This window comes from Mobula hypostoma, chromosome 4 (genome assembly GCF_963921235.1).
Source record: "Mobula hypostoma chromosome 4, sMobHyp1.1, whole genome shotgun sequence".
In the NCBI taxonomy this organism is placed as follows: Eukaryota; Metazoa; Chordata; class Chondrichthyes; order Myliobatiformes; family Myliobatidae; genus Mobula; species Mobula hypostoma.
Window position 1 is genome coordinate 169,218,156 of NC_086100.1, and position 24,429 is coordinate 169,242,584.

General features: G+C 40.8%; 1 protein-coding gene across 4 annotated transcripts in view; it reads right to left on the bottom strand.

Annotated features, from left to right (window-relative positions):
- LOC134345770 (protein phosphatase 3 catalytic subunit alpha) overlaps positions 1-24,429 on the bottom strand; it is a 285,040-nt gene that overhangs the window by 85,523 nt on the left and 175,088 nt on the right. For all 4 annotated transcript variants that reach the window (XM_063046959.1, XM_063046957.1, XM_063046960.1 and 1 more), the window contains exons 3-6: positions 24,062-24,186; positions 21,896-22,007; positions 12,422-12,567; positions 65-204 (exon numbers count right to left, since the gene is read on the bottom strand). In XM_063046959.1, the coding sequence (XP_062903029.1) occupies positions 65-204; positions 12,422-12,567; positions 21,896-22,007; positions 24,062-24,186 (523 nt within the window). The remainder of the gene's footprint in view (positions 1-64; positions 205-12,421; positions 12,568-21,895; positions 22,008-24,061; positions 24,187-24,429) is intronic.

Genomic DNA, 24,429 nt, shown 5'->3' on the forward strand with positions numbered 1-24,429 from the left:
CCCCAGCCATAACTTGAAATGCAGCAGACACTTAATCCAAGAGTGATAGGATAAATCCCCTTACCTGTAAAAGTAAGAACAGCCTCGGACTGTGTTATGAGTAAAATGTTCCTGAGACTTTTCATTGCCAAAGTCTTCTAGTGGGTCAGACCACAATAAGTCACACATGGGTCCATAAGCAGGGGGTTCTTTGAATCTATCTAACTAAAGGAAGAAAATACAAATTAAAAACATTGAAAATATAGACAAAAGACATGCACAGCACTAGTAGTGCTACAGGGTCACAATGTAAATAAAAATCCCCCATTTCACTCTTTCGAGTGGAGGACGACTGATTATTGTATTTTTATTGAATACCTTGGCTTAAATGGTAAGGAACTTTACGAGCACCACAGTCACCAATTCGTATTGGGAGTTGATGCAATATGAGACAAGACCACAAACAGTGGGATTCAGGAAAGGAGAGAAGCTTGTTTTCTCAGACTTCCAAAAAATCCCACAGTAAACAGAAACCCCTAATTCTCCCCAAAGCAAAACACAGTATACAATCCATTGTCAGCACTTCCAGCCAACATAAAGGACATGAAGACAATTCTGACTTTTAATTAAGACAGACAAGAAAATTCCCTCTCTGCTCCTGAAACATATTAGCAATGCTGTGCTTTACATCAGTAAAAGTGAACAGAATCCCAAATAATACATAAATAAACCTCTCAATATCCACAGAAATTGATACGAGAAGACTGGGGACAGATTTGTTTCTCTCCCTACTATCCAACGAATCTTCCTGACTTCCAGTGGGTTTTTTTCCAAAGGTTCCCAATAGATCACACTGTGCAGAGAAAATATAAACAAGGGACAAACAAGTTTATCTAATTTGGGGAAATCTGGAAAGCGCTGGCAATGAACAATTATTGAAAAAACCCCAATATATTTGAATTGAAGGGTTTGGTCTCTCACATCTCAGAAAGCAATCAAAACCTTGGCAGTTAGCCACAGCTTCATGGCAATGATCTAACAGAGAAGGTAGAAAGCATCTTGTTCAACTCCCTCATCCAACAATTTAGTCTGGACTGACAGCCCAAGTGGAATACTGAAATACTTTAAACAGAGACCCATTCAGCTGTCTAAGAAATACAAACCCCACAGCATTGCTTTCAGTGAGTGTACAGGATTTCTCATCTAGGTCCCAGTGGTAATGTCGACACAAGAACAGGTACCGCTGTATGAGGCAACTTTTATGCCTGCAATGGCTGCCATATTCCCTACACTACAACACAGACTACAAGGTAATTTATTGACTGAAAGGTGCTTATGGACAGAGGCATCATGTGATACACAATGGAAATTCAAGCCTTCCTTTATAAAGTCATGTATTTGATCAGGAAAAATCCTTTGTACTACTAAACTTATACACCAAACAAGAAATAAAATTCTGGTAACTTCTGACAAACCCAAATCCAAAAACATTCAGTGCCAATATCTGGAAATTATATACAATCACAAGCTCCCAATACACAACATAGGAACAGCAGTAGGCCACTCAGCTCCTTGAACCCATTCTGTCATTCAATTCAATCACAGTACAACTCTTTGCAGCTTTATACTATTCACTCATCTTAACTTTTACCATTTTCCAATTAACCCTCAGCACCTGCAGCCCCCTGAGAGACAGTTCCAGAATTCCAATGCCAGTCGAATGAGGAACTGCTTCTGAACATTCCCTGAAACACCTGACCGGTATCTTACACATCTGTCCCTTCGCTTGGAACTCCACACCTTTCTCCCTATTTGTGACGATTACATACAGGTCTACCTGGAACGATTTGCTTTGGGCTGTCACTTGCATGAAGCTCACCGCACTGGAGCATTTCACTACTTCATAGAAAAAAATAGGTGCAGGAGTAGGCCATTCAGCCCTTCGAGCCTGCACCGCCATTTATTATGATCACGGCTGATCATCCAACTCAGAACCCCGCCCCAGCCTTCCCTCCATACCCCCTGATCCCCGTAGCCACAAGGGCCATATCTAACCCCCTCTTAAATATAGCCAATGAACTGGCCTCAACTGTTTCCTGTGGCAGAGAATTCCACAGATTCACCACGCTCTGCGTGAAGAAGTTTTTCCTAATCTCAGTCCTAAAAGGCTTCCCCTTTATCCTTAAACTGTGACCCCTTGTTCTGGACTTCCCCAACATCGGGAACAATCTTCCTGCATCTAGCCTGTCCAATCACTTTAGGATTTTATACGTTTCAATCAGATCCCCCCTCAATCTTCTAAATTCCAACAAGTACAAGCCCAGTTCATCCAGTCTTTCTTCATATGAAAGTCCTGCCATCCCAGGAATCAATCTGGTGAACCTTCTTTGTACTCCTTCTATGGCAAGGATGTCTTTCCTCAGATTAGGGGACCAAAACTGCACACAATACTCCAGGTGTGGTCTCACCAAGGCCTTGTACAACTGCAGTAGTACCTCCCTGCTCCTGTACTCAAATCCTCTCCCTATAAATGCCAGTTTGTATAAAGAATAAACATCCGTAGAGTTTGTATAAAGAATAAACAATGCTCAGTTTCTAAGCTAGCAGGTCTGATTATAGCCATTTACTCTTCATTCTAGAAGCCACACTCGAATGCTTTCTGACATTTATTAATACCGCATCCCACTTTCCAAATCACCAACTGACTCTTAGGGGATGGTTGATCTGCTAAACAGCAGAGGATATTAACAAGGATTTCTGAGGACAATTCATGTCCTAACCAGTGGTGCTCTAGGAGAGCAAGCTACACCCTAATCAATCAGAAATGTCAGGAAATTTCATTATTGCCTTTCAAAGCCAATTTTGGATGATAAAAGAGTCGTTTAAGAGTCAAATACATCAGTGAAAGCTACCAGTTTTGCAAAGTTATACAAGTACCACAATTTTTTCTAGCTCCAGCTAGTTACAAATACACATGAGAATCAATGCATATTCTCCAAATAAAGGCAGTCTAATTAAATATGATTTTTTTCTGAATTCAACTCATTGCATGCTATATTAATTCCAACTACATATCATAAAGTTTTATTAAAACAAGTCTATTAAACATATTGACATTTCTGTAGCCCAATGGCATTGAATTTTTAGTGAATATTTGGGTGCAATAATAAAAAGCTTGGTTAAGTTGTCGACACAGTTAACTTGCTGCAGGCATTAAATAATTCATGCACACTGTCACATGAAAGAACTTCAATAAATCTTAAAATAAAGCAAACTCATAAATATTGATGGTTTTGCAGATTGGAAGTCTGGCAGAGACTTATTACCTCCACACAAACAGGGAAATGAGATGAACATACTTAGAAACAACAGTCCACATTTCTCTTACATCCGGGTAAATGAACATTCAGCCCATAAAAATAAATTGCTGGGTAGAGAGAATTTGTCACATCTGCATGTTAAGGAATCAGGAATATGATCAACCAGATGGACTACAAAGAACTTGCCCACTTGGGTACTGCCGACAAACCAGAGTTCACAATTCCCCACTTTAGCACTATTTCTGATATATAGCACTTTTAACAGGAAAGTTTCTCTAGATTCTACATCAGGGGCATGTGCAAACAGCTAAGATCCTGACCAAAAAGATGCTGGAAAGGAGAAGGGTGGGGGGGAGAGAGAGAGAGGGAGGGGGCAGGGGAGCAGGGAGAGGGATACAGCCTTGGTCATTGATGGAAATAAGGGAAAACTAACAGGCTGGCACTGCAGAGCAGGGAAATCCCAATCACATCAAGTGGAGTAGATTTCAGACAGGGCAGATGGCATGAGTGTAGGTGAAGAATATTAAAAGGAAGATCATGCTAAACAGAAAACTGGTGAAGACTGATGGGTCAATTGGAAATGCTCTTAAGTACAAATCAGGCTGAGATCAAGTTTAAAGGTTTTTTTCCAACCCCATTAATTGAGATGTGAGTATTGCTGACAAACCCAGCATTTGTTGAGTTTGTTAGTGACAACTACCCTGTTTTATGCCAGAGTTTTCCCCTTGATGCTCGTTGACTTCAGCATCATCAGGACTTCTTCATACCCCCAGTCAAATGTTTCATTGATATCAAGAAGAGATTCAAAGGTGGCACGGAATGTACTCAAATTGTCAAATATAGAGATAAGAGGAATAGATTTTTACCATAGTGCATGAGCTGAGACAGAGTTGGTGATGGTATGGATGCAAAGTTTGTGGTCCAATACAACACGAATATTGAGAAAGACAAGCTCAGTTTTCAACAGCTTAGAAATGGATAGCAATTGGAAGATTTATTGCAAACTGTATCTAAAGGTTTTTGACTTAACAAGTATTCTTCCAACAAATGCCGAGAATCTGAACACACGTGTTGGTTTCATCTCTATTACCTTGTCAGCTTCCCTCAAAATATAATTTGGAATTGCAAACACTGATTCGCCCTTTTACCTAGTAAATATACTATTGAAGTCTCGACTCTTCTGGTATTCCCATCTGACACTTTTTTTTTCCTTTTTGGTCATAGACAAATGTTAGCAGTTATCAATTACTGCAGTGAAAATCTGACAGCATTTTTTTTCCAAAAAAGGGATTCCCCTACACATGATATGTCATTAAAAACTATTTACAAACCGGAAGCCATGCTGGATGGCACATCTATGCAAACAATAGGCACACACAAAAGTTCGTTAATTACTTGCTCTTTCTCTGGACACAGTGCTTAATTCTGGCCACAATGAGGAGACGAGTAGTGAGTACAGTGAAGGAATGAAGTCGACGAGTAAATCTCCCTGACACCCTTGAATCTGGACACAAACAAATTCTACAGTAATGTGAGATGTGCATTTCAATAGAACTTTTCACAATAATAGGACATCATAATATGCATTTTGGCAAATTGAATGCCCCTTGAAATATGGTTACTGTTGTGATGAAAGGAATGTGGCGCTCAATTTCTGTAAAACTATGCATTACTGTGTGAGAGCTAATCATTAGATTTTAGATTCTTAGAATCAGATGTATTATCATTAACTTACAAGATCATAAGACATAGGAGAAAAATTAGGCCATTCAGCCCGAGTGATCCACCATTTGATCATGCCTAATCCATTTCTCTTGTAACCGCATTCTCCTCATAAATCTTTCATGCCCTGAATTATCAAGAATCAACTACCACCTTAAATACACCCAATGACCTGGCCCCCAAAGATGTCTGTGGTAACAAATTCCACAGATTCAGCTCTAAATGGACGTCCCTCTATTCTGAGGTTGTGCCCTCTTGTACCAGACTCCCCCACTATAGGAAACATCCTCTCCACATCCACTCTATCCAAGTATTTCAACATCCGATAGATTTCAATAAGGTCACCCGTAATTCTCCTAAATTCCAGCCAGTACAGGCCCAGAGCCATCAAGCTCTCATGATTACTCTCTCATTCCCAGAATAATTTTTGTGAACCTCCTTTGAACCCTCTCCAATGTCAACGCATACTTTCTTAAGTAAGGGGCCCAAAACTGCTCACAATGCTCCAAGTGAAGCCTCACCAGTACCTTAAAAGGCCTCATCATTGTATCCTTGTTTTTATATTCTAGTCCTCTCAAAACGAATGACAACATTGCATTTGCCTTTTTCACCACCGATTTTATATGACATAAAATTTATTGTTTTATGGCAGCTTGGCAGTCATTGGGCTTCTCCCTTGCTCTCTGACAGTGTCCTGTATCCACCCACAGGGCCTATTTGAGGCCATGGAAACGAAGTTCTTCAGGGACCTTCACAGAGGTTTACTGTTAATATTGTGCAGAGATGAATAGACTGAGTGAAATACATCAAGTAGAAAAATATTCTCTTGCTTCAGAAGCCTACTTTGATGAGACAAAGCTGAGAAAGTTCAGAGAAACATTTTCATGCTGAGGAATACAAGACTAACCCATACTGTGTCACAGAGTGATCTCACTTCCTAGATCTTGACTCTCTCTGGTTCCGGCCATCAGTAGGCCACCTGTCACTACAAATTCATCTATGTTGGTTTGACACACTCCAAAGCTGGACATTTCAGTAGCTTAATACCATGTCAGGTTTATCATAATTCACCACCATTTCCATTTACCATCAAACTTTAAGACTGTACTTTAAAAACTTTTGATTTTATTTAAAATCAAATATGAAATCATCCCACATGAACAAATGCAATTATCCCTCTAGTGAGGGAAGTACCTGGAATTTAATCAAAGCCACCTCCACACAGCAGGCTGGCGGCTGGGATACCATGCAAGCATCACGAACACCAGCCCACCTGCCACTTTTCAATGATGCAGACAGCTGAAGTGCTAATGCCTGCAGCATTGCCACCTACAGAATGCTTTCAGACATTTAAAAAATTCACGCTATTGTACAGCAAGCAGAACATTTACCAATTCTGGCTTGGGCTGCTGCTTTTACAATTTGAAAAGACCCTTGCTCTTTCCTACTCAAAACCTACCAAACACTCAGTAACCCTTCCTACATCACTTCCTTTGATGCAACATAATTTAATTTTTATATGTATTCATTTACAGGGTGTAAATATTGCCAGCACTATCCGTGTTTATTGTCCATCTCTAACTGCTCTGAGTGACCAAGCATTACAGTCAACCACTTTACTGGGTCTGCAATCACATTTGCAATCACCTGGTGAGAATAGCTGGCTGCATTCTCTTTAGGACATTGATAACTGTGAATCAGATAGGATTTTACAAACGTCTGGCAATTTTTACTGAAGCTGGCCTTCTTCAATTCCAGAACTATAGATTGAATTGATGTTAAATTTGCAATGTGCTGTGATTGGATACAAACTTAACTCTAGATCAATGGCCCAGAGCTCTAACTGTTCATCCAGTAGTCACATAGAAATACAGAAATCTACAGCACATTAGGCCCTTTGGCCGACAATTTTATGCCAACTACGTAACCTACTCTAGAAACCGCCTAGAATATCCCTAGCGTAGAACCCTCTATTTTTCTAAGCTTCATGTACCTATCTAACAGTCTCTTAAAAGGCCCTATTGTATCCGTCTCTACCACCGTCACTGGCAGTGCATTCCACACACCTGCCACCCTGTGTGAGAAAAACTTAGCTCTGACATCCCCTTCGCACTAACTTCCAAGCACCTTAAAAGTATGCCCCCTCCATGTTAGCCATTTCAGCCGTGGGAAAAAGCCTCTAGCCATCCACACGATCAATGCCTCTCATCATCTTATACACCTCTATCAGGTCACCTCTCCTCTGTCGCTCCAAGGAGAAAAGGCTGAATTCACTCAATCTTTTCTCCTAAGGCATGCTCTCCAATCCAGGCAACATCCTTGTAAGTCTCCTCTGCACTCTCTCTATAGTATCCACATCCTTCCTGTAGTGAGGTGACTAGAACTGAACAAAGTACTGCAAGTGGAGTCTGATCAAGGTCTTGTATAGCTCTAACATTACGTCACAGCTCTTGAACTCAATCCCGTGGTTGATGAATGCCAACACACCATATACCTTTCTTAACAACACTGTCAACCTGCGCAGCAGCTTTGAGTGTCCTATGGACATGGACCCCAAGATCTCACTGATCCTCCGCACTGCCAAGAGTCTTACTGTTATTATATTCTGTCTTCAGAGTTGACCTATCAAAATGAACCACTTCACACTGATCTGGGTTGAACTCCATCTGCCACTTCTCAGCCCAGTTCTGCATCTTACTGTTGTTGTGCTATAATCTCTGACAACCCTCCAGACTATCCACAATACCCTCAATATTTGTGTCATCAGCAAACTTACTAACCCACCCTTCTACTTCTTTATCCAGGTTATTTATAAAAATCACAAAGAGGAGGGGTCCCAGAGCAGATCCCTGCGGAACACCACTGGTCACCGCCTTCCATGAAGAATAAGAACTATCTACAACCACCCTTTGCCTTCTGTGGGTAAGCCAATTCTGGATCCACAAAGCAAGGTCTCCTTGGATCCCATGCCTCTTTACTTTCTGAAAGAGCCTTGCATGTGAAACCTTATCAGATACCTTACTGAAATCCATGTACACTACATCCACTGCTCTATCTTCATCTATGTGTTTTGTTACTTCCTCAAAGAATTCAATCAGGTTTGTAAGGCATGACTTCCCCTTGATAAACCCATGCTGACGATCCCTAATCAGATTATGTCTCTCCAAATGCTCATAAATCCTGCCTCTCAGGATCGTCTCCAACAACTTGCCCACCATTGAAGTAAGACTCACTGGTCTATCATTTCCTGGGTTATCTCTACTCCCTTTCTCGAACAAGGGAACAATACTGGCAACCTTCCAATGCTCTGTTACTTCTCCCGTCCCCATTGTTGATACAAAGATCATCGCCAGAGGCTCAGCAATCTCCTCCCTCACTTCCCTCAGTAGACTGGGGTATATCTCGTCTGGTCCCTCATGCAAGGTATCTAACTTACTACCTTTCAAAAGCTCCAGCACATCCTCTTTCCTAATGTCTATACACTCGAGCATTTCAGTCTGCTGTAAGTCATCTCCACAAATGTCAAAGTTCTTTTCACTGGTGAATACTGATTAAGTACCTCCGCTGCTTTCTCCAGCTCTATGCATACGTTTTCAGTCGTTCCTGATTCATCCTATTCTCACACAGCTCATCCTCTTGCTCTTCACATACTTGTAGAATGCCTTGGGGTTTTCCTCAACCCAGCTTGCCAAGGTCTTCTCATGGCCCCCTCTAGCTCTCCTAACTAAATTCTTGATCTCCATCCTGACAACCTTGTAATTTTCTAGAACTAGTATCCAGAATTTTTCTAGAATCAGTATCTAGTTTCTTGAAACTTTGGTAAGCTTTTCTTTTCAATTTGATTTGCTACATCTTTTGTACACCGTGGTTCATTTATCCTACCATTCTTTCCCTATGCAGAACGCCATGCAAATATTCCCAGATTTCTGCCGTGCATTTCCCTGAGAACATCTGCTCCCAATTTATGTTCCCAAGTTTCTGCCTAATAGCATATTTCCCCCTATCTCAATTACCCAATTAAATGTTTTCCCAAAGTGTCTGCTCCTATCTCTCTCCAGCACCATGGTAAAGGAGATAGTGTTGTGATCACTACCTCCAAAATGCTCTCCCACCAAGCGATCTGACACCTGACCAGGTTCATTTCCCAATACCAGATCAAGTACAGCCTCTCCTCTAGTTGGCTTATCTGCATATTGCATCCTGAAACCTTCCTGAAGACACCTAACAAACTCCACCCCATCTAAACCCCTTGCTCTAAGGAAATACTGGTCAATATTAGGAAAGTTAAGATCTCCCATCACAACAACCCTATTATTATTGCACCATTCCATGATCTGCCTCCGTATCTGCTCTTCAATGCCTCTGTTACTATTGGAGATTTTTATAAAGAAAAACACACAGCAGAGTTATTGCCCCTCCCTGTTTCTGACTTTCACCCACAGCAACTCAGTAGATAATCCCTCCATGACTTCCTCCTTTTCTGCAGCCGTGACACTATCCCTGATTAGCAATGCCACATCCCCATCTCTTTTGCCTCCCTCCCTGTCTTTTTTGAAACATCTAAAGCCCGTCACACTCAGCAGCCATTCTTGCCCCTGAGGCATCCAAGTCTCTCTAATGGCCACAACATCATAGTTCCAAGTATTGATCCATGCCCTAAGTTCATCCGCCTTGCTTATGATACTCATTGCATTAAAGTAGACACATCTCAAACCATCTGGCAGAGTGCTTCTGCACCCTGCAATGTTTCAACATGATGTATAAATGCAAGGTGCTGTTATAAAACTGGCTGAATTCAGGGCTAATCCTTGCAACTTTCTGCTTTCACAATTTCGTTACTGATTCAATATATCTATTGCTCTTCTCACTGTAACTTCTGGTAGACCAAGTTGGTAGTTAGTGGGAAACAGCAATCTCAACCACAAACGCATTTTACATTGTCAAATTACAATGTAGAGAATTGCTCCATCTCACACTTGGTGCAACTAAACATTTCAACCTTCCTTTGCCACTTGTTTCATTACCACTCATCCCTAACAAAGAGCTGAATTCTATATTGCAGCACCTGGTCACCTCCTCCAATTAGGCAATCACATCCAATTGAGGAAAGCATGATAAACAGCACAATACACTTCCCAGAAAGTGATCAGACTGATCACCTGAAACCTTCCTGATTCAAATGTGGGACATGCAACGATGAGAGATAACTGAAATGAAGTCTATCATTAGCTGGCTAAAGCAGATTCTCTCCAATATTAGCTAATTACTAATCTAAACATTTAACCCGTGAGGAAGGCCTAATTTTAAAGGCAATATGCTAGAGGAAATCAGCAGATTATGCGGGAGGAAAGTCATCAACATTTCTGGTTGAAACCCTGCATCAGGATGACCAACATACAGAAAAGGAGGCGGCCAGAAAGGATTCTGAGACAATTGGTGGACTGAGGAGGGGAGCAAGATGACAAGCAGGTACTGCCAAATAGGGGTTATGAGTGGAGTTGAGAAACTGTAGCATGTGAATGATAGATGGATGCAGATAAAGAGATGAAAAAGAAAAAAAATACAGATGGAGCAAGGTGAGGAGTACAGAAATGTGAAGACTATAGACAGCTTTGGATGGAGCTGAGGAGCCTAACTTTTAAAATGCTGGATGTGAGAGGCCTCAATGATCGACAGAACCACCTAAGGTGTAGCATTACTTCCAGTCAGCTGTGCAGTTGAAAGACAAGGTTGCAGGATTAAGTCCCACTCTGAAGATCTGAGCACAAAACCTACCCTGACACAGTACTATACCACTGGAGGAATTGTGTTTTGAATATGTTAAACAAAAATCATAAATTCACTCTTAGATGAAGATAAAATATTTCAAGTCACTATTCATTAGTGGTAAGACTCTTGGCAGTGTGGATGATCAGAGGGATCTTGGGTCTGAGTCCATATGACACTCAAAGCTGCTAAGCAGGTTGACTCTGGTTAAGAAGGCATATGGTGCATTGGGCTTCATCAATTGTGGGATTGAGTTTAAGAGCCAAGAGCTAATGTTGCAGCCATATTGGGCTATGGTCAGACTCCACTTGAAGTACTGTGCTCAGTTCTGGTCGCCTCACTACAGGAAGGACGTGGAAACCACAGAAAGGGTGCAGAGGAGATTTACAAGGATGTTGCCTGGATTGGGGAGCATGTCTTATGAGAATAGGTTGAGTGAACTCGGCCTTTTCTCCTCAGAGCGACGGAGGATGAGAAGTGACCTGATAGAGGTGTATAACATAATGAGAGGCATTGACTGTGTGGATAGTCAGAAGCTTTTCCCCAGGACTGAAATGACTAGCACGAGGGGGCATAGTTTTAAGGTGCTTGGCAGTAGGTACAGAGGAGATGTCAGGGGTAAGTTTTTTTTTTGTTTGTTTGTTTTTTTTAAAACACAGAGAGTGGTGAGTGCATGGAATGGGCTGCCAGTGGTGGTGGCAGAGGTGGAAATGATAGGGTCTTCTAAGAGACTCCTGGATGGCTACATGAAGCCTAGAGGGCTATGGGTAAAACCTAGGTACATGTTCGGCACAGCTTTGTGGGCCAAAGGGCCTGTATTGTGCTGTATGTTTTCTATGTTTCTGAAGGTCAAAAGAGTTCTTCCCAATGCTGTGCCCATCTACCCCAGAATAGATTTGGACATTGTGCACACCCTTTTTTGTGGGAGGCTGCAGTGAACAAATTGGCTTTCTGATTTCCCAAATTACAATAGTGACTTTACCTATTGGCTACAAAGTACTTAGGGAGGTCCGAATGTCACAAAAGGAGCTACAGCAACCCAAGGGCAGCAGACATTTGGAAACCAACATGAATTCTCCATTATGCCTCAGAAATGTATTGCGTTGCTTCATTACTCGACCGGTGCTGGAATTCCCCACTCAATAATGCCATATGAAAACCATCACCTGAAGGACTGCAATGGTTCAAGGCAAAGCTCATCACCAACCTTACGGGCAATTAGGGATAGGCAGAAAATCACTGGCCTTGCCAGGAACTACTGCTTTCCATGAATGAATTAAAACATTAAAATTCCAACTTGTGAAATATGCATTTTAAACAAGCAGTTAGCAAAGCAAAAATTCTGCCATGGGTAGTCCCAAACCTGGCTGCAAAAGGAGAAGGATTGGGTAAGGGGCCAGCAACCCTATCCCATAAAAATGGAGTACTACAGAAATGCCAACAGAAGCTCCAAAGGCCTCATCCCTGGGAGTAGAAGACTAAGATGGATTACACCTGGGATAACTTGTAAGACTGGCCAAGTTAGAGGACTCTGGTGAGCTGCTGAGAGTGGGCTATGCTCCAACAGGAGTGATGGGCTTGAGCTTGCAGAGCATAAATGCTCTCTTAGAGGGTGAATTAATAAATGTACTTACTTTCTTGATGTCTTCTAAGGTATTAACCTCAGGAGAGAGCCCACCATGTACACACAGAAACTGCTGGTTCATTAATGCAGCCAATGGCAAGCAATCAAAAGCATCCATACAGGCATCATATATTCGTTCTGAGTATTTAATTTTACCTAGAGCAGAGAAACAAAATGTTAGACAAGAGATTTACACCAAAATGCAAATGAACAGCTATTACCCCTGCAGCAATAGTAAATCAGACTTGGCCATGTCTTTATCAAACGTGAAGCCTATAAATAACACCACTGGCCTGTACTCCAAAACCGTTGCAATTTCCGAGAATGGTTATCTCTTCTTCCCTTAAAAATTTAATGCCTCTTGCTTCAATAATTGTCTGTGACAATGCATTTCATGTGTTTATAACTAATACTGCTATAATGGAGGTTGCTGCATAGCTCAGCTCTCTATACCGTAAAATGGATACAGAGGCAATGGAGAAATACAGAAAGAAATGATTTGCTTGATATCTTATCCAAGTAGTTGTGCTCAAGAACAAGGCTCAGCAGGCTGATGGCTTTCCTTACACAAAAAAGGAAGCACATCAAGTATGATGTGAGAGGGTTCTTTAAAATTACAGGAGGAGTTGAGAGAGTAAATAGATATAAGAGTACAAGAAGACTAAAACTAGATAGTGACTAATAAATACAATAATGCATTCAGGAGGAACAAGTTTAGCCAAAATGGGAAGCCTTGGAACTCTATCTCGCAAAGTGGCTGACAGAAATTCCACAAGCATGATTAAATGGGCTACTTCAACACCAGAAAAATTTTTGTCAGCTCACCATTAAGCTATAAGTAGGGAATGACAGAAAATATTAGGTGGACATTCATTTGATATTTCTGATAAGTTAAAGAGAGGAGGTTAATATCAGGCTTCAAAACTGCTTAATTTATCAAAAAGCTATTGATGCTTTCTTTAAGTGTAAGATTAGCAAGTGATGGCTCTCAATGCTGACTCCTTTGTGTTCACCTACAAAAACCGCTTAATTTCTACCTTTGATGTCTATCCTTTTCAGATTGGATGGGGTTCTGTTGAAGACCCTGACCTGCAGTTACACTCAGACTTCTGTATCTTGCAGTGGTTGGACCTGCTCCCGGGGGCTCATGATCGGCTGCTTTTCTTTCTTTTCAAATCTTTTTATTGTATATATAGGAAAAATAACATGAGTACATCGAAGTAACAACACTTACAATGCCTCAAAAAAAACCATCATCTTAAAGATTGAAAACAAAATTTTGTGATAACAAAAACCTACTGAGCAGAAAAGTGAGAAAAAAAAAGAGAACCCATTAGGTGTACAATCCCGGAGCCATGCGTCATACAAAAAGCTTCTAAAAATAAACATCAAACCGCCAGCAAGAAAATATACTAAAAAAATTTACAATTAGATTGTGGAAAAATTATATCAATTAACTCAAATGATAATAACGAGCAAATGAGCCCCATCTTTTCTCAAAATCAAATAAAGGTTCAAAGGTTCGACTTCTAATTTTCTCCGAACTAAGACATAGCATCACTTGAGAGAACCATTGTGACAAAGTGGGAGCTGATATATCCTTCCACTTCAACATAATGGCCCTCCGAGCTATCAATGTAACTAATGCAATAACATGTTGGTCAGACACAGAAATACCATGAATATTTTGAGGAACTATTCCAAAAAGCACAGTTAATTTATTAGGTTGTAAATTAATTTTAAGTGCTTTAGAAATTGTTGAGAAAACCGACTTCCAGAACTGTTCCAATATAGAACAAGACCAAAACATATGTGTCAGTGTAGCTATCTCAGTTTTACATCTATCACAATGACTATCAACATTAGGAAAGATTTTAGAAAGTCTCTCCTTTGTCAAATGATAACGATGTACAATTTTAAATTGAATCAATGACCTGTTAGATACTATTATGAGTATGAATCCTTTCATTAAGGGTTCTATTGGAAGAATTTATAATTTACTATTACAATGGGATAAGCGTCCTTTGTCTAAGATTAAGCAGGATTGGGAAAAGGAACTTAATTTGATTTTTATGACGGAGGATTGGATGCGGATTTTGAAGTTGGTTAACTCTTCTTCAATTTGTGCTAGCCATTCATTGATCAGCCACTTTTCAATATCCCAAGGATGTGGTCTAGAAAATAAGCGCGCCTTCAGGGTTCCAAGGTTTCAAAACCCTGTTGACGACTGATTCTAAGCCAGTGACGCTGACTAAAGCACCATAAGAGAGAACGTAACATCTGGAACAGCAGATTAGCTGTTGGAGGCTCTGTACTAGGTGAACTGCTCTCTCTCTCACACACACACACTGAAGGAGAGATTGCTGCCGATTCCTGGACTCAGTGGGGAAGAGGCATGACACTCTTAACATTGTAAATCAGGAAGTTGTCTTGTTTTGTCTCCCTTCTTGCTGTGAAAAGGGACACCTCTTTTTCCCTTCATTGGGGCGGGGGGGGGGAAGACAGAGAGCCTTTGACATGTCAAACTGTTGGGTGAACGATTAGTTTTCATTGTACCGTAGATCATGGTCTTTACTGTGCAGCCTATTCAGGGAAAGGCTCTCCTAGATTGGGTGTTGTGTAATAATCCAGATTTTATTAGTGAACTTAAGGTAAAGGAACACTTAGGAGACAGTGATCATAACATGATTGAGTTCATACTGCAATTTGAGAGGAAGAAGCACAAGTCAGATTTATCAGTATCACAATGGAATAAAGCAAATTAAAGATTCATGAGAGAGGAGCTTGCCCAAGTGGATTGGAGGGGGATAATGGCAGGGATGACAGCACAGCAGAGGTAGCTGAAGTTTCTGGGAATAGTTCATAAGGCGCAGGACAGATATATCCCACAGAAGTAGTTCTCAAATGGCAGGGCTAGGCAACCATGGCTGACAAGGGAAGTTAAGGATTACATTAAAGCCAAGGAAAGGGTATATTTGGTAGCAAAAGTGAGTAGGAAGTTGGATGATTGGGAAGTTTAAAAAATCCAATAAAAGACAACTTAAAAAAGATCTAAGAAGGGAGAAGATAAATAGGAGGGCAAACTAGCCAATAATATAAAGCAGGATACCAAAAGTTTTTTCAGTTATGTAAAGAGTAAAAGGGAGGTGAGAGTTGATATTGGACCACTGGAAAATGATGCTGGTGAGGTAGTAATGGGGACAAAGAAATGATGGATGAACTTAATAAGTACTTTGCATCAGATTTCACTGTGGAAGACACTAGCAATGTGCCAGAGGTCCATGATTGGCAGGGAGCAGGATTGAGTGCCATTGTTATTACAAAGGAAAAAGTGCTAGGCAAACTGAAAAGTTTTAAGGTGGACAAGTCACCTGGACCAGATGGACTACATTCCAGAGTTCTGAAAGAGGTTGCTGAAGGGATAGCAGATGCATTGGTTATGATATTTCAAGAATCACTTGATTCTGGTATGGTTCCAGAGGACTAGAAATTTGCAAATGTAACTTCACTCTTTAAGGAAGGCAAAAGAAAGGAAATTATAGGCCAGTTAGCCTAACCTCAGTGGCTGGGAAAGTGCCCGCACCCATTATTAAGGGCAAGCTTTCGGGGTACTGGGAGATTAATGATAAAATACATCAAAGTCAACACTGTTTCCGTAAAGGGAAATCTTGCTTGACAAATATTAGAGATCTTCAAGGAAGTAACAAGCAGGTTGGACAAAGAAGAGAGAAAGAGAGAGATGTCATTTACTTGGATTTTCAGAAGGTATTTGTTAAGATGCTATATGAGGCGGCTTAACAAGATAAGATCACATAGCGTTACAGGAAAGATACTGCATATACACAGGAATGACCGACAGGTAGGAGGCAGTGAGTGGCAATAAAGGGGGCCTTTTTTGGTTGGCTACCAGTGACTAGTGGTGTTCCTCTGGGGGTCAGTATTGAGACCGCTACTTTCACACTGTTTGTCAATGATTTGGGTAATGGAATTGATGGCTTTGTGGCAAGGTTTGCAGATGATATAAATACAGGTGGAGGGTAGGTAATGCTAAGGAAGCAATGCAATTGCAGCAGGACTTAGAAAATTGGAAGAATGGGCAAAAAGGTGGCAGATGGAATACAGTGTTGGAATATGTATGATAATGTATTTTGGTAAAAGGAACAAAAGTGCAGACCATTATCTAAATGGGAAGAAAATTCAAACAGAAAAGCAAAAGGACTTAGGAGTCCTCGTGCAAGACTCCCAGAAGGTTAATTTGCAGGCTGAGTCTGTGGTAAAGGCGGCAAATGCAATGTTGGCATTTATTTCAAGGGTGAATTTCCAACCCAGTGAGTAGCAGAGGCAAGATCAATGGGGATATTTAAAAAGGAAGTGGATACATTTTTGAAATGAGATTTTACGCTATGGGGATCCAGCACAGGAGAGAAGATGACCAAGCAGAAGATCAGCCATGATCATATTACATGACAGGCAGGCTTGAGGGGCTGAGTGGCCTATTCCAGCTCCAAGTTTCTCTTATTATTACTGTCATGATATATGTTACAGGACAGCAGATTTGCACACTGCAAGATCCCCATACACAAGCAGGGCAAAGGGGAAACCCCTGATGTCATGGGTGGGACTTCGGGAAATAAATTAATCTTTTGCTAACAAGTTATATTGTTTTAGCATGAGAGTACATATCTTTGGAAAGAAATTCAATATTGAACCTTTATTGTTTACACAATTCCTTCTCTGCATTTGCCCTAATTAATATTTGCCACAGATGGAAATCTTAATTTACCAGGAAATGTTGAAGATTTGCCACCAAATACCTGCCAATTTTGATGAATACAATCTTGAAAACTCAGGACAGAATGAGAAATATATATTTATCAAGAACATCTATAAAAGAGTTAGAAATGTAAAGGTTGTTAAATTATTGATATTTGCTGATCCAAGCCATGAGCATTTGTAACAGTATATCGTGATTTTATTTTCTTCAAGCCTTTGTCAAGCCCTGTAAACCCCCATAATATGACCCTCGTAAATTCTGTCTCTTTGTGCATCCATGACTTCAGTGCATTACTGGCACCAGTGAGTTCTGCAGCAGAGGTTATAAACTCTAGATTTACTCGCCTTAAGCTTTTTCACTTCTTCATTTGTTAAACCCACCTCTATGGGCAAACCTTTGTCCACATTTCATTATTTGATTCAGTGTCAAGCCACCTTGCACATGCTATATAACTGTGGGCTGATGCTGCTTTGCAAAGCCTTTGTGATTACACTGTAGTGAATGATATACATGCTGTTTTACAGAACAGGCAATAGGTGAGTTGGGATGATTGTTTTCTCAATTGCAGAGAGCAACAGAATGAGCCAGGCAGCAGGATGAAGTTGATTCACGCAAAGTAGAGATTTCTGGTTTGCAAAGAAATGACCTGCCAAGACTTTCTTGTACCTAACTTGGCAGCAGAACAAGTTCTCACCACAGGACTCCTGACAGCAGCCTGGTTGTTCCAGGAGGGAGTCAGGCAAACTACATTCCATTCCGAATTTTTTTTTAAGTGAAACAAGACAATGGACAGCTGCCATTGTACCACGTTCTTTCTGACTAATGAAATCGCCCAAAGTCAGCTTCCAAGCTCTCAAACCTCTGAGCAAAAGACAGTTCGTGGAAAGCAGAGACAACTCTGATCCACCTCAGATACCCAAGGTAGAATGCTTCACACTTGCAAGCAGGTGATTTTCTAGTCCTGATAAAGTTCTTAGTTTGTGTTTTAATAATCTTTTTCACTGCCCCTACCACCTTGTATCCCTTTGTTACCTGCCCACACAAGCAGATGTGCTGCTTACAGCTCTACAAATTGAGACAGAGGTGAACACAGATGTTACCACAATAGCTTTAAACTGCAGATCACATAATGAAAATGAGAGCTCAAAAGAGGTTATGTGAAGGTTCAGCCACAAGCTGTAATTTTAAACTGTGTCTGCACTATGGAAACTGCAGAGCAGGCCATTCTAGACTAGGTATTGAGCAATGAGGAAGGGTTAGTTAGCAATCTTGTCATGCGAGGCCCTTGGGTAAGAGTGACCATAATATGGTGGAATTCGTCATTAAGATGGAGAGTGACATAGTTACTTCAGAAACAAAGGTTCTGAACTTAAAGAAGGGTAACTTTGAAGGTATGAGATGTGAATTAGCTAAGATAGACTGAGCAAGCATTTAAAGATCGCGTGGATGAACTACAACAATTGTTCATCCCAGTTTGGCAAAAGAATAAACCAGGAAAGGTAGTGCACCCGTGGCTGATGAGGGAAATTAGGGATAGTATCAATTCCAAAGAAGAAATATACAAATTAGCCAGAAAAAGCGGCACACCTGAGAATTGGGAGAAATTCAGAGTCCAGCAGAGGAGGACAAAGGGCTTAATAAGGAAAGGGGAAAAAAAAGATTATGAGAGAAAGCTGGCAGGAAACATAAAAACTGACTGTAAAAGCTTTTATAGATATGTGAAAAGAAAAAGATTGGTTAAGACAAATGTAGGTCCCTTACAGACAGAAACAGGTGAATTGATCATGGGGAACAAGGACATGGCAGACCAATTGAATAACTACTTTGGTTCTGTCTTCACTAAGGAGGACATAAATAATCTTCTGGAAATAGTAGGGGACAGAGGGTCTAGTGAGATGGAGGAACTGAGGGAAATATATGTTAGTAGGGAAGTGGTGTTAGGTAAATTGAAGGGATTAAAGTCAGATAAATCCCCAGGGCCAGGTGGTCTGCATCCCAGAGTGCTTAAGGAAGTAGCCCAAGAAATAGTGGATGCATTAGTGATAATTTTTCAAAACTCTTTAGATTCTGGATTAGTTCCTGAGGATTGGAGGGTGGCTAATGTAACCCCGCTTTTTAAAAGAGGGAGAGAGAAACTAGGGAATTATAGACCGGTTAGCCTGACATCGCTAGTGGGGAAAATGCTAAAGTCAGTTATCAAAGATGTGATAACAACACATTTGGAAAGTGGTGAAATCATCAGACAAAGTCAGAATGGATTTGTGAAAGGAAAATCATATCTGACAAATCCCGTAGAATTTTTTGAGGATGTAACTAGTAGAGTGGATAGGGGAGAACCAGTGGATGTGGTATATTTGGATTTTCAAAAGGCTTTTGACAAGGTCCCACACAGGAGATTAGTGTGCAAACTTAAAGCACATGGTATTGGGGGTATGGTATTGATGTGGATAGAGAATTGGTTGGCAGACAGGAAGCAAAGAGTGGGAATAAACGGGACCTTTTCAGAATGGCAGGCAGTGACTAGTGGGGTACCGCAAGGCTCAGTGCTGGGACCCCAGTTGTTTACGATATATATTAATGACTTAGATGAGGGAATTAAATGCAGCATCTCCAAGTTTGTGGATGACACGAAGCTGGGCGGCAGTGTTAGCTGTGAGGAGGGTGCTAAGAGGATGCAGGGTGACTTGGATAGGTTAGGTGAGTGGGCAAATTCATGGCAGATGCAATTTAATGTGGATAAATGTGAGGTTATCCACTTTGGTGGCAAGAACAGGAAAACAGATTATTATCTGAATGGTGGCCAATTAGGAAAAGGGGAGGTGCAACGAGACCTGGGTGTCATTGTACACCAGTCATTGAAAGTGGGCATGCAGGTTACAGCAGGCGGTGAAAAAGGTGAATGGTATGCTGGCATTCATAGCAAGAGGATTCGAGTACAGGAGCAGGGAGGTACTACTGCAGTTGTACAAGGCCTTGGTGAGACCACACCTGAAGTATTGTGTGCAGTTTTGGTCCCCTAATCTGAGGAAAGACATTCTTGCCATAGAGGGAGTACAAAGAAGGTTCACCAGATTGATTCCTGGGATGACAGGACTTTCATATGATGAAAGACTGGATCGACTAGGCTTATACTCGCCGGAACTTAGAAGATTGAGGGGGGATCTTATTGAAACGTATAAAATTCTAAAGGGATTGGACAGGCTAGATGCAGGAAGATTGTTCCCGATGTTGGGGAAGTCCAGAATGAGGGGTCACAGTTTAAGGATAAAGGGGAAGCCTTTTAGGACCAAGATGAGGAAAAACTTCTTCACACAGAGAGTGGTGAATCTGTGGAATTTTCTGCCACAGGAAACAGTTGAGGCCAGTTCATTGGCTATATTTAAGAGGGAGTTAGATATGACCCTTGTGGCTAAAGGGATCGGGGGTATGGAGAGAAGGCAGGTACAGGGTTCTGAGTTGGATGATCAGCCATGATCATACTGAATGGCGGTGCAGGCTCGAAGGGCCGAATGGCCTACTCCTGCACCTATTTTCTATGTTTTCTATGAAAGACAATTCAGTACTTCATGTCCATATTGCCTCCAAGTTCTTCAGTCAGTCACACTCTCCTGTGCTCCCTTACATTACAAATTTCCTTTTTTCAAGAATTCATCAAACAAATCTAACAATTTTTAGACAATTTTTTTCATCTGTCCTCATTGGGTTAATGACCTTCTTGCCAATGAAGACACTCTCCCTTGATTTATTCCATCAAAATCTTACATGACTTTGAGCAAACTTCAACAGATGTACTGTTGAAAGTATAAAAATTGGTTGCATTATTGGCCTGGTACAGCAATTCAAATGTCCAGGAATGCAAGGAGCTGCAGAGTAGTGGATGTGTCCTAAATATTACGGACATGTTCCTGCCCATAATCAGTAGTATCTGGAGCAGGAGCTCCCAACCTGTGGTCCACAGACCCCTTGCTTAACGGTATTGATCCATGGCATAAAAAAGGTTGGGAACCCCTGGCCTTGGGGAAGCACTGCCTCTAAGAAGGTAATTGCCATCAAAAATCATCATTTGTACCCAGCCATCTTCTTGCAGTTACCATCAGGCAGGATGGATTAGCTTAGTTAGGCATTTGATTACTGATTTTGTTAGCTCAGCACTGGGCAATGAAGGGCCTGTTCCTGTGCTGTACTGTTCTATCAGAAGCCTGAAGTACCACACTACCAGGTTCAAGAATAACTACATCCTTTCAGCCATTCTGTTCTTGAACCAACCACCGCAGTCCCTAATCACTAGAACCACTTCAATTACTTTGTATTAAAATGGATTTCTTTTGGTTCTAATTTTGTTCTTGTAAAAATTTATTTTTTGTCTAATTTATGCTTTTTTGTGAATGTTGATTATATGATGCTACACACCTGTGATGTTGCTGGTGCTTTTCTATTGCACCTGTGCACAGATGTACTTGTGTAAATGACAATAAACTCCACTTTGACCTCTATTAAATCTCTCCTTAACTTTCTCTGTCACACATCACAAAGAGGCACATTGCTAAGGCTATTTTGCTAAACCTCCTTTACATCCTTCCTAAAGTGTAAAACATGACCCCATCCCAGGTCTAACCAATTTATAAAAGCATATACTAAGTGATTCTGATCTTCAACTGTGAGTTGGTACATGTATTAAGGTAACTGAAATGTGAAGCAATCCATACTTACATTCCTGCTTAAAGGTGAAATACTCCGTCAAGTGCCGGCATTCATGATTCCCACGAAGTAAAAACAAGGTTTTTGGATACAAGATTTTCAAAGCCCAGAGGTACAAAACACACTGAAAGACAAACAAAATCTAAGTCACAAATAAGCCAAAAAACACAAGCAAGCTTAGACACTGCGGCTCACCAGCGAAACTTGAAAACAAGACCGATTGGGGCATCTTTTAGAAATAATTATGAGCTGCATACAGGGACACTAATGCCAGCTTTGAAGAAGATAAATGAGCAACTTCACCATCAATCATGCCTGGAGACCACACTACTGTGAACCGGAATTGTTTCCAGGTACACAACTTGTTGGCCACAGAATTTAGTTGCAGAAATACAACTGCGTTCACCAAACTTTTCCATAGTTTCAGCCTAGAGTGCTTTTTACTGTACTAATAGTCTTAAATGGGTTCTATTCACCATACTCTTAGACAGAGCCAGCGGCTCATTGGCCCTTGCCTCAAGCTCTCAGTTCAACCACTAACTGCATAATGCATGGTTGTCTGACAAAAAGGTACATCTTCAGGTACAATACTTTACAAGTGTGAGCTACTTAACCCAACTCAGGCCAGACATGCCTGGATGCAAGGGGTTTAATTACATAAGATCAACATTTCTACCAGAATACAGAATTTAAATATTTAGAATTCCATGGAGACATATTTGACCCCATCCTTCAGTGTTTCAATCCAAAAATTAAAACAGTACATTTGCAAGTATCTGGGCTATATATTGACAAGCAAAGAGTGACCCATGGACACAAACATAAATTAATGAACTTGATGCTTAAATTAGTACAATCTCATTAATTTAATGCTTTAAAGTTGACTAAATTTATGACATGATTAATTTTAGTTACCATATGATCATGGGCACATGAAGGCCTCCAACATTAACCATGGAGATCAACCCGACAACTTTTGTTCAGCAGTCAGCAGTACCACTTCCAGTAACATACCCAAAGAAACAAATCAAATCAATTGAGAGGGTGACCTTAATGCAGAATGCTTCACATCTCACTGTGCATTTTAATTAAGCTCCCTAGTGTCATGCTTAAATTCCTTCATAGAGCTGAAACTCCTCTGCCCTAATGTCACAACTATTCAAAAGAAACATTTACAAACATTTTTGCTCAGTTATGTATAAGTCAGGCAATGCCAGCAAGTTTAATGATGACATTAAGAGTGGGACAGCAAGCATTCATCCAAGGACTGACATATTAATGATTTTGATATTAAGCATCTTAACTCTGAACCAATTCATTATACTAACCAAGCATTTGTGTATCTAGCTTTCAGGACCTCAGGATGGCCCAAGTTGGCATTCTAACTAATGAAACACTTTACATGCACAATGTGTAAAGTTGAGAAAGTAGCAGCCCATTTATGAACAAGAAGCTCCACATGTTAATCACCAGACAGATTGCTTTAACATGATGACAAACAAATGTAAACACTGGGAAAGAACCTCCTTAACTCTTCGACAAAACAGTGCCATAGCTTAGAATAAAAGAGCTTTATGGACTGTATTTTTGGCAACAAGTTATTCTTAATATTCCTACGGTATCTTCAAGATGCTGCAAAGAAGAATTACTAAAGAAAATTATACCCCAAATCCTTAAGCGACATTAACAGCAATGAGCCAAAGCTTGGTGAAAGAATTTTCAGAATGTAAAAAAGTAGAAGATAAAGGATAATGGAAAGATTTGAAACCAGGATGAGAGAAGTAAAGTGAAGTGCTGCTGGGTTGAAGAAAAGACAAACCACTTGGTAGGCTAATTGGTCACTGTAAACTGTCCTGTGATTAGACCAAGGTTGAATCGGGGGTGGCCAGGACAGCGCAGCTCAAAGGGCCAGAAGGGCCTACTTCGTGTGGTATTTCTAAATAAAATAAGGTGCAGATCAGTGAGCAATGCAGTGACTGGGACTTGGTGCAAGCTCAGGTACAGAAGCAGAGTCTGGGTAAGAATGGTAGATTGCAGGAATGCTTATGAGAACATTAGAATGGCCCAGATCAGAGGGAACAATGAAGTACATGAAAACGAGATTGATTCATGGAGGTATAAGCAGGTATTAGCTTCTTCCACTCCCACCCCACCATATGCAAGTTCCATTCTACTCACTTCAATGCTGAAGTAACCTCTGTCAACGTAGTCACCAAGGAAGAGGTAGCGAGTAGATGCGGGGGACCCACCAACTTCAAACAGCTTCATCAGATCGAAGAATTGACCATGGATATCACCACAAACTAAAAGAGATCAACAGAAAGAGTAAATAAGGCACTTAATCCTGCTAATCTACATAATGTACAGTTATAATATTCAGGAGCAACTTGTTTATATCTGCTCCAAAGGGTGGGCGGGTGAATCACAAAACATTCAGAAATTGGAAGCGAGCTGAATACATGTGAAAGCACCTCACCATTTCTTTACTGCTCTACAACTTCAGGTGGAGTTACTTACCGGCTACTGAGCCTTGACTAGCCAATTTA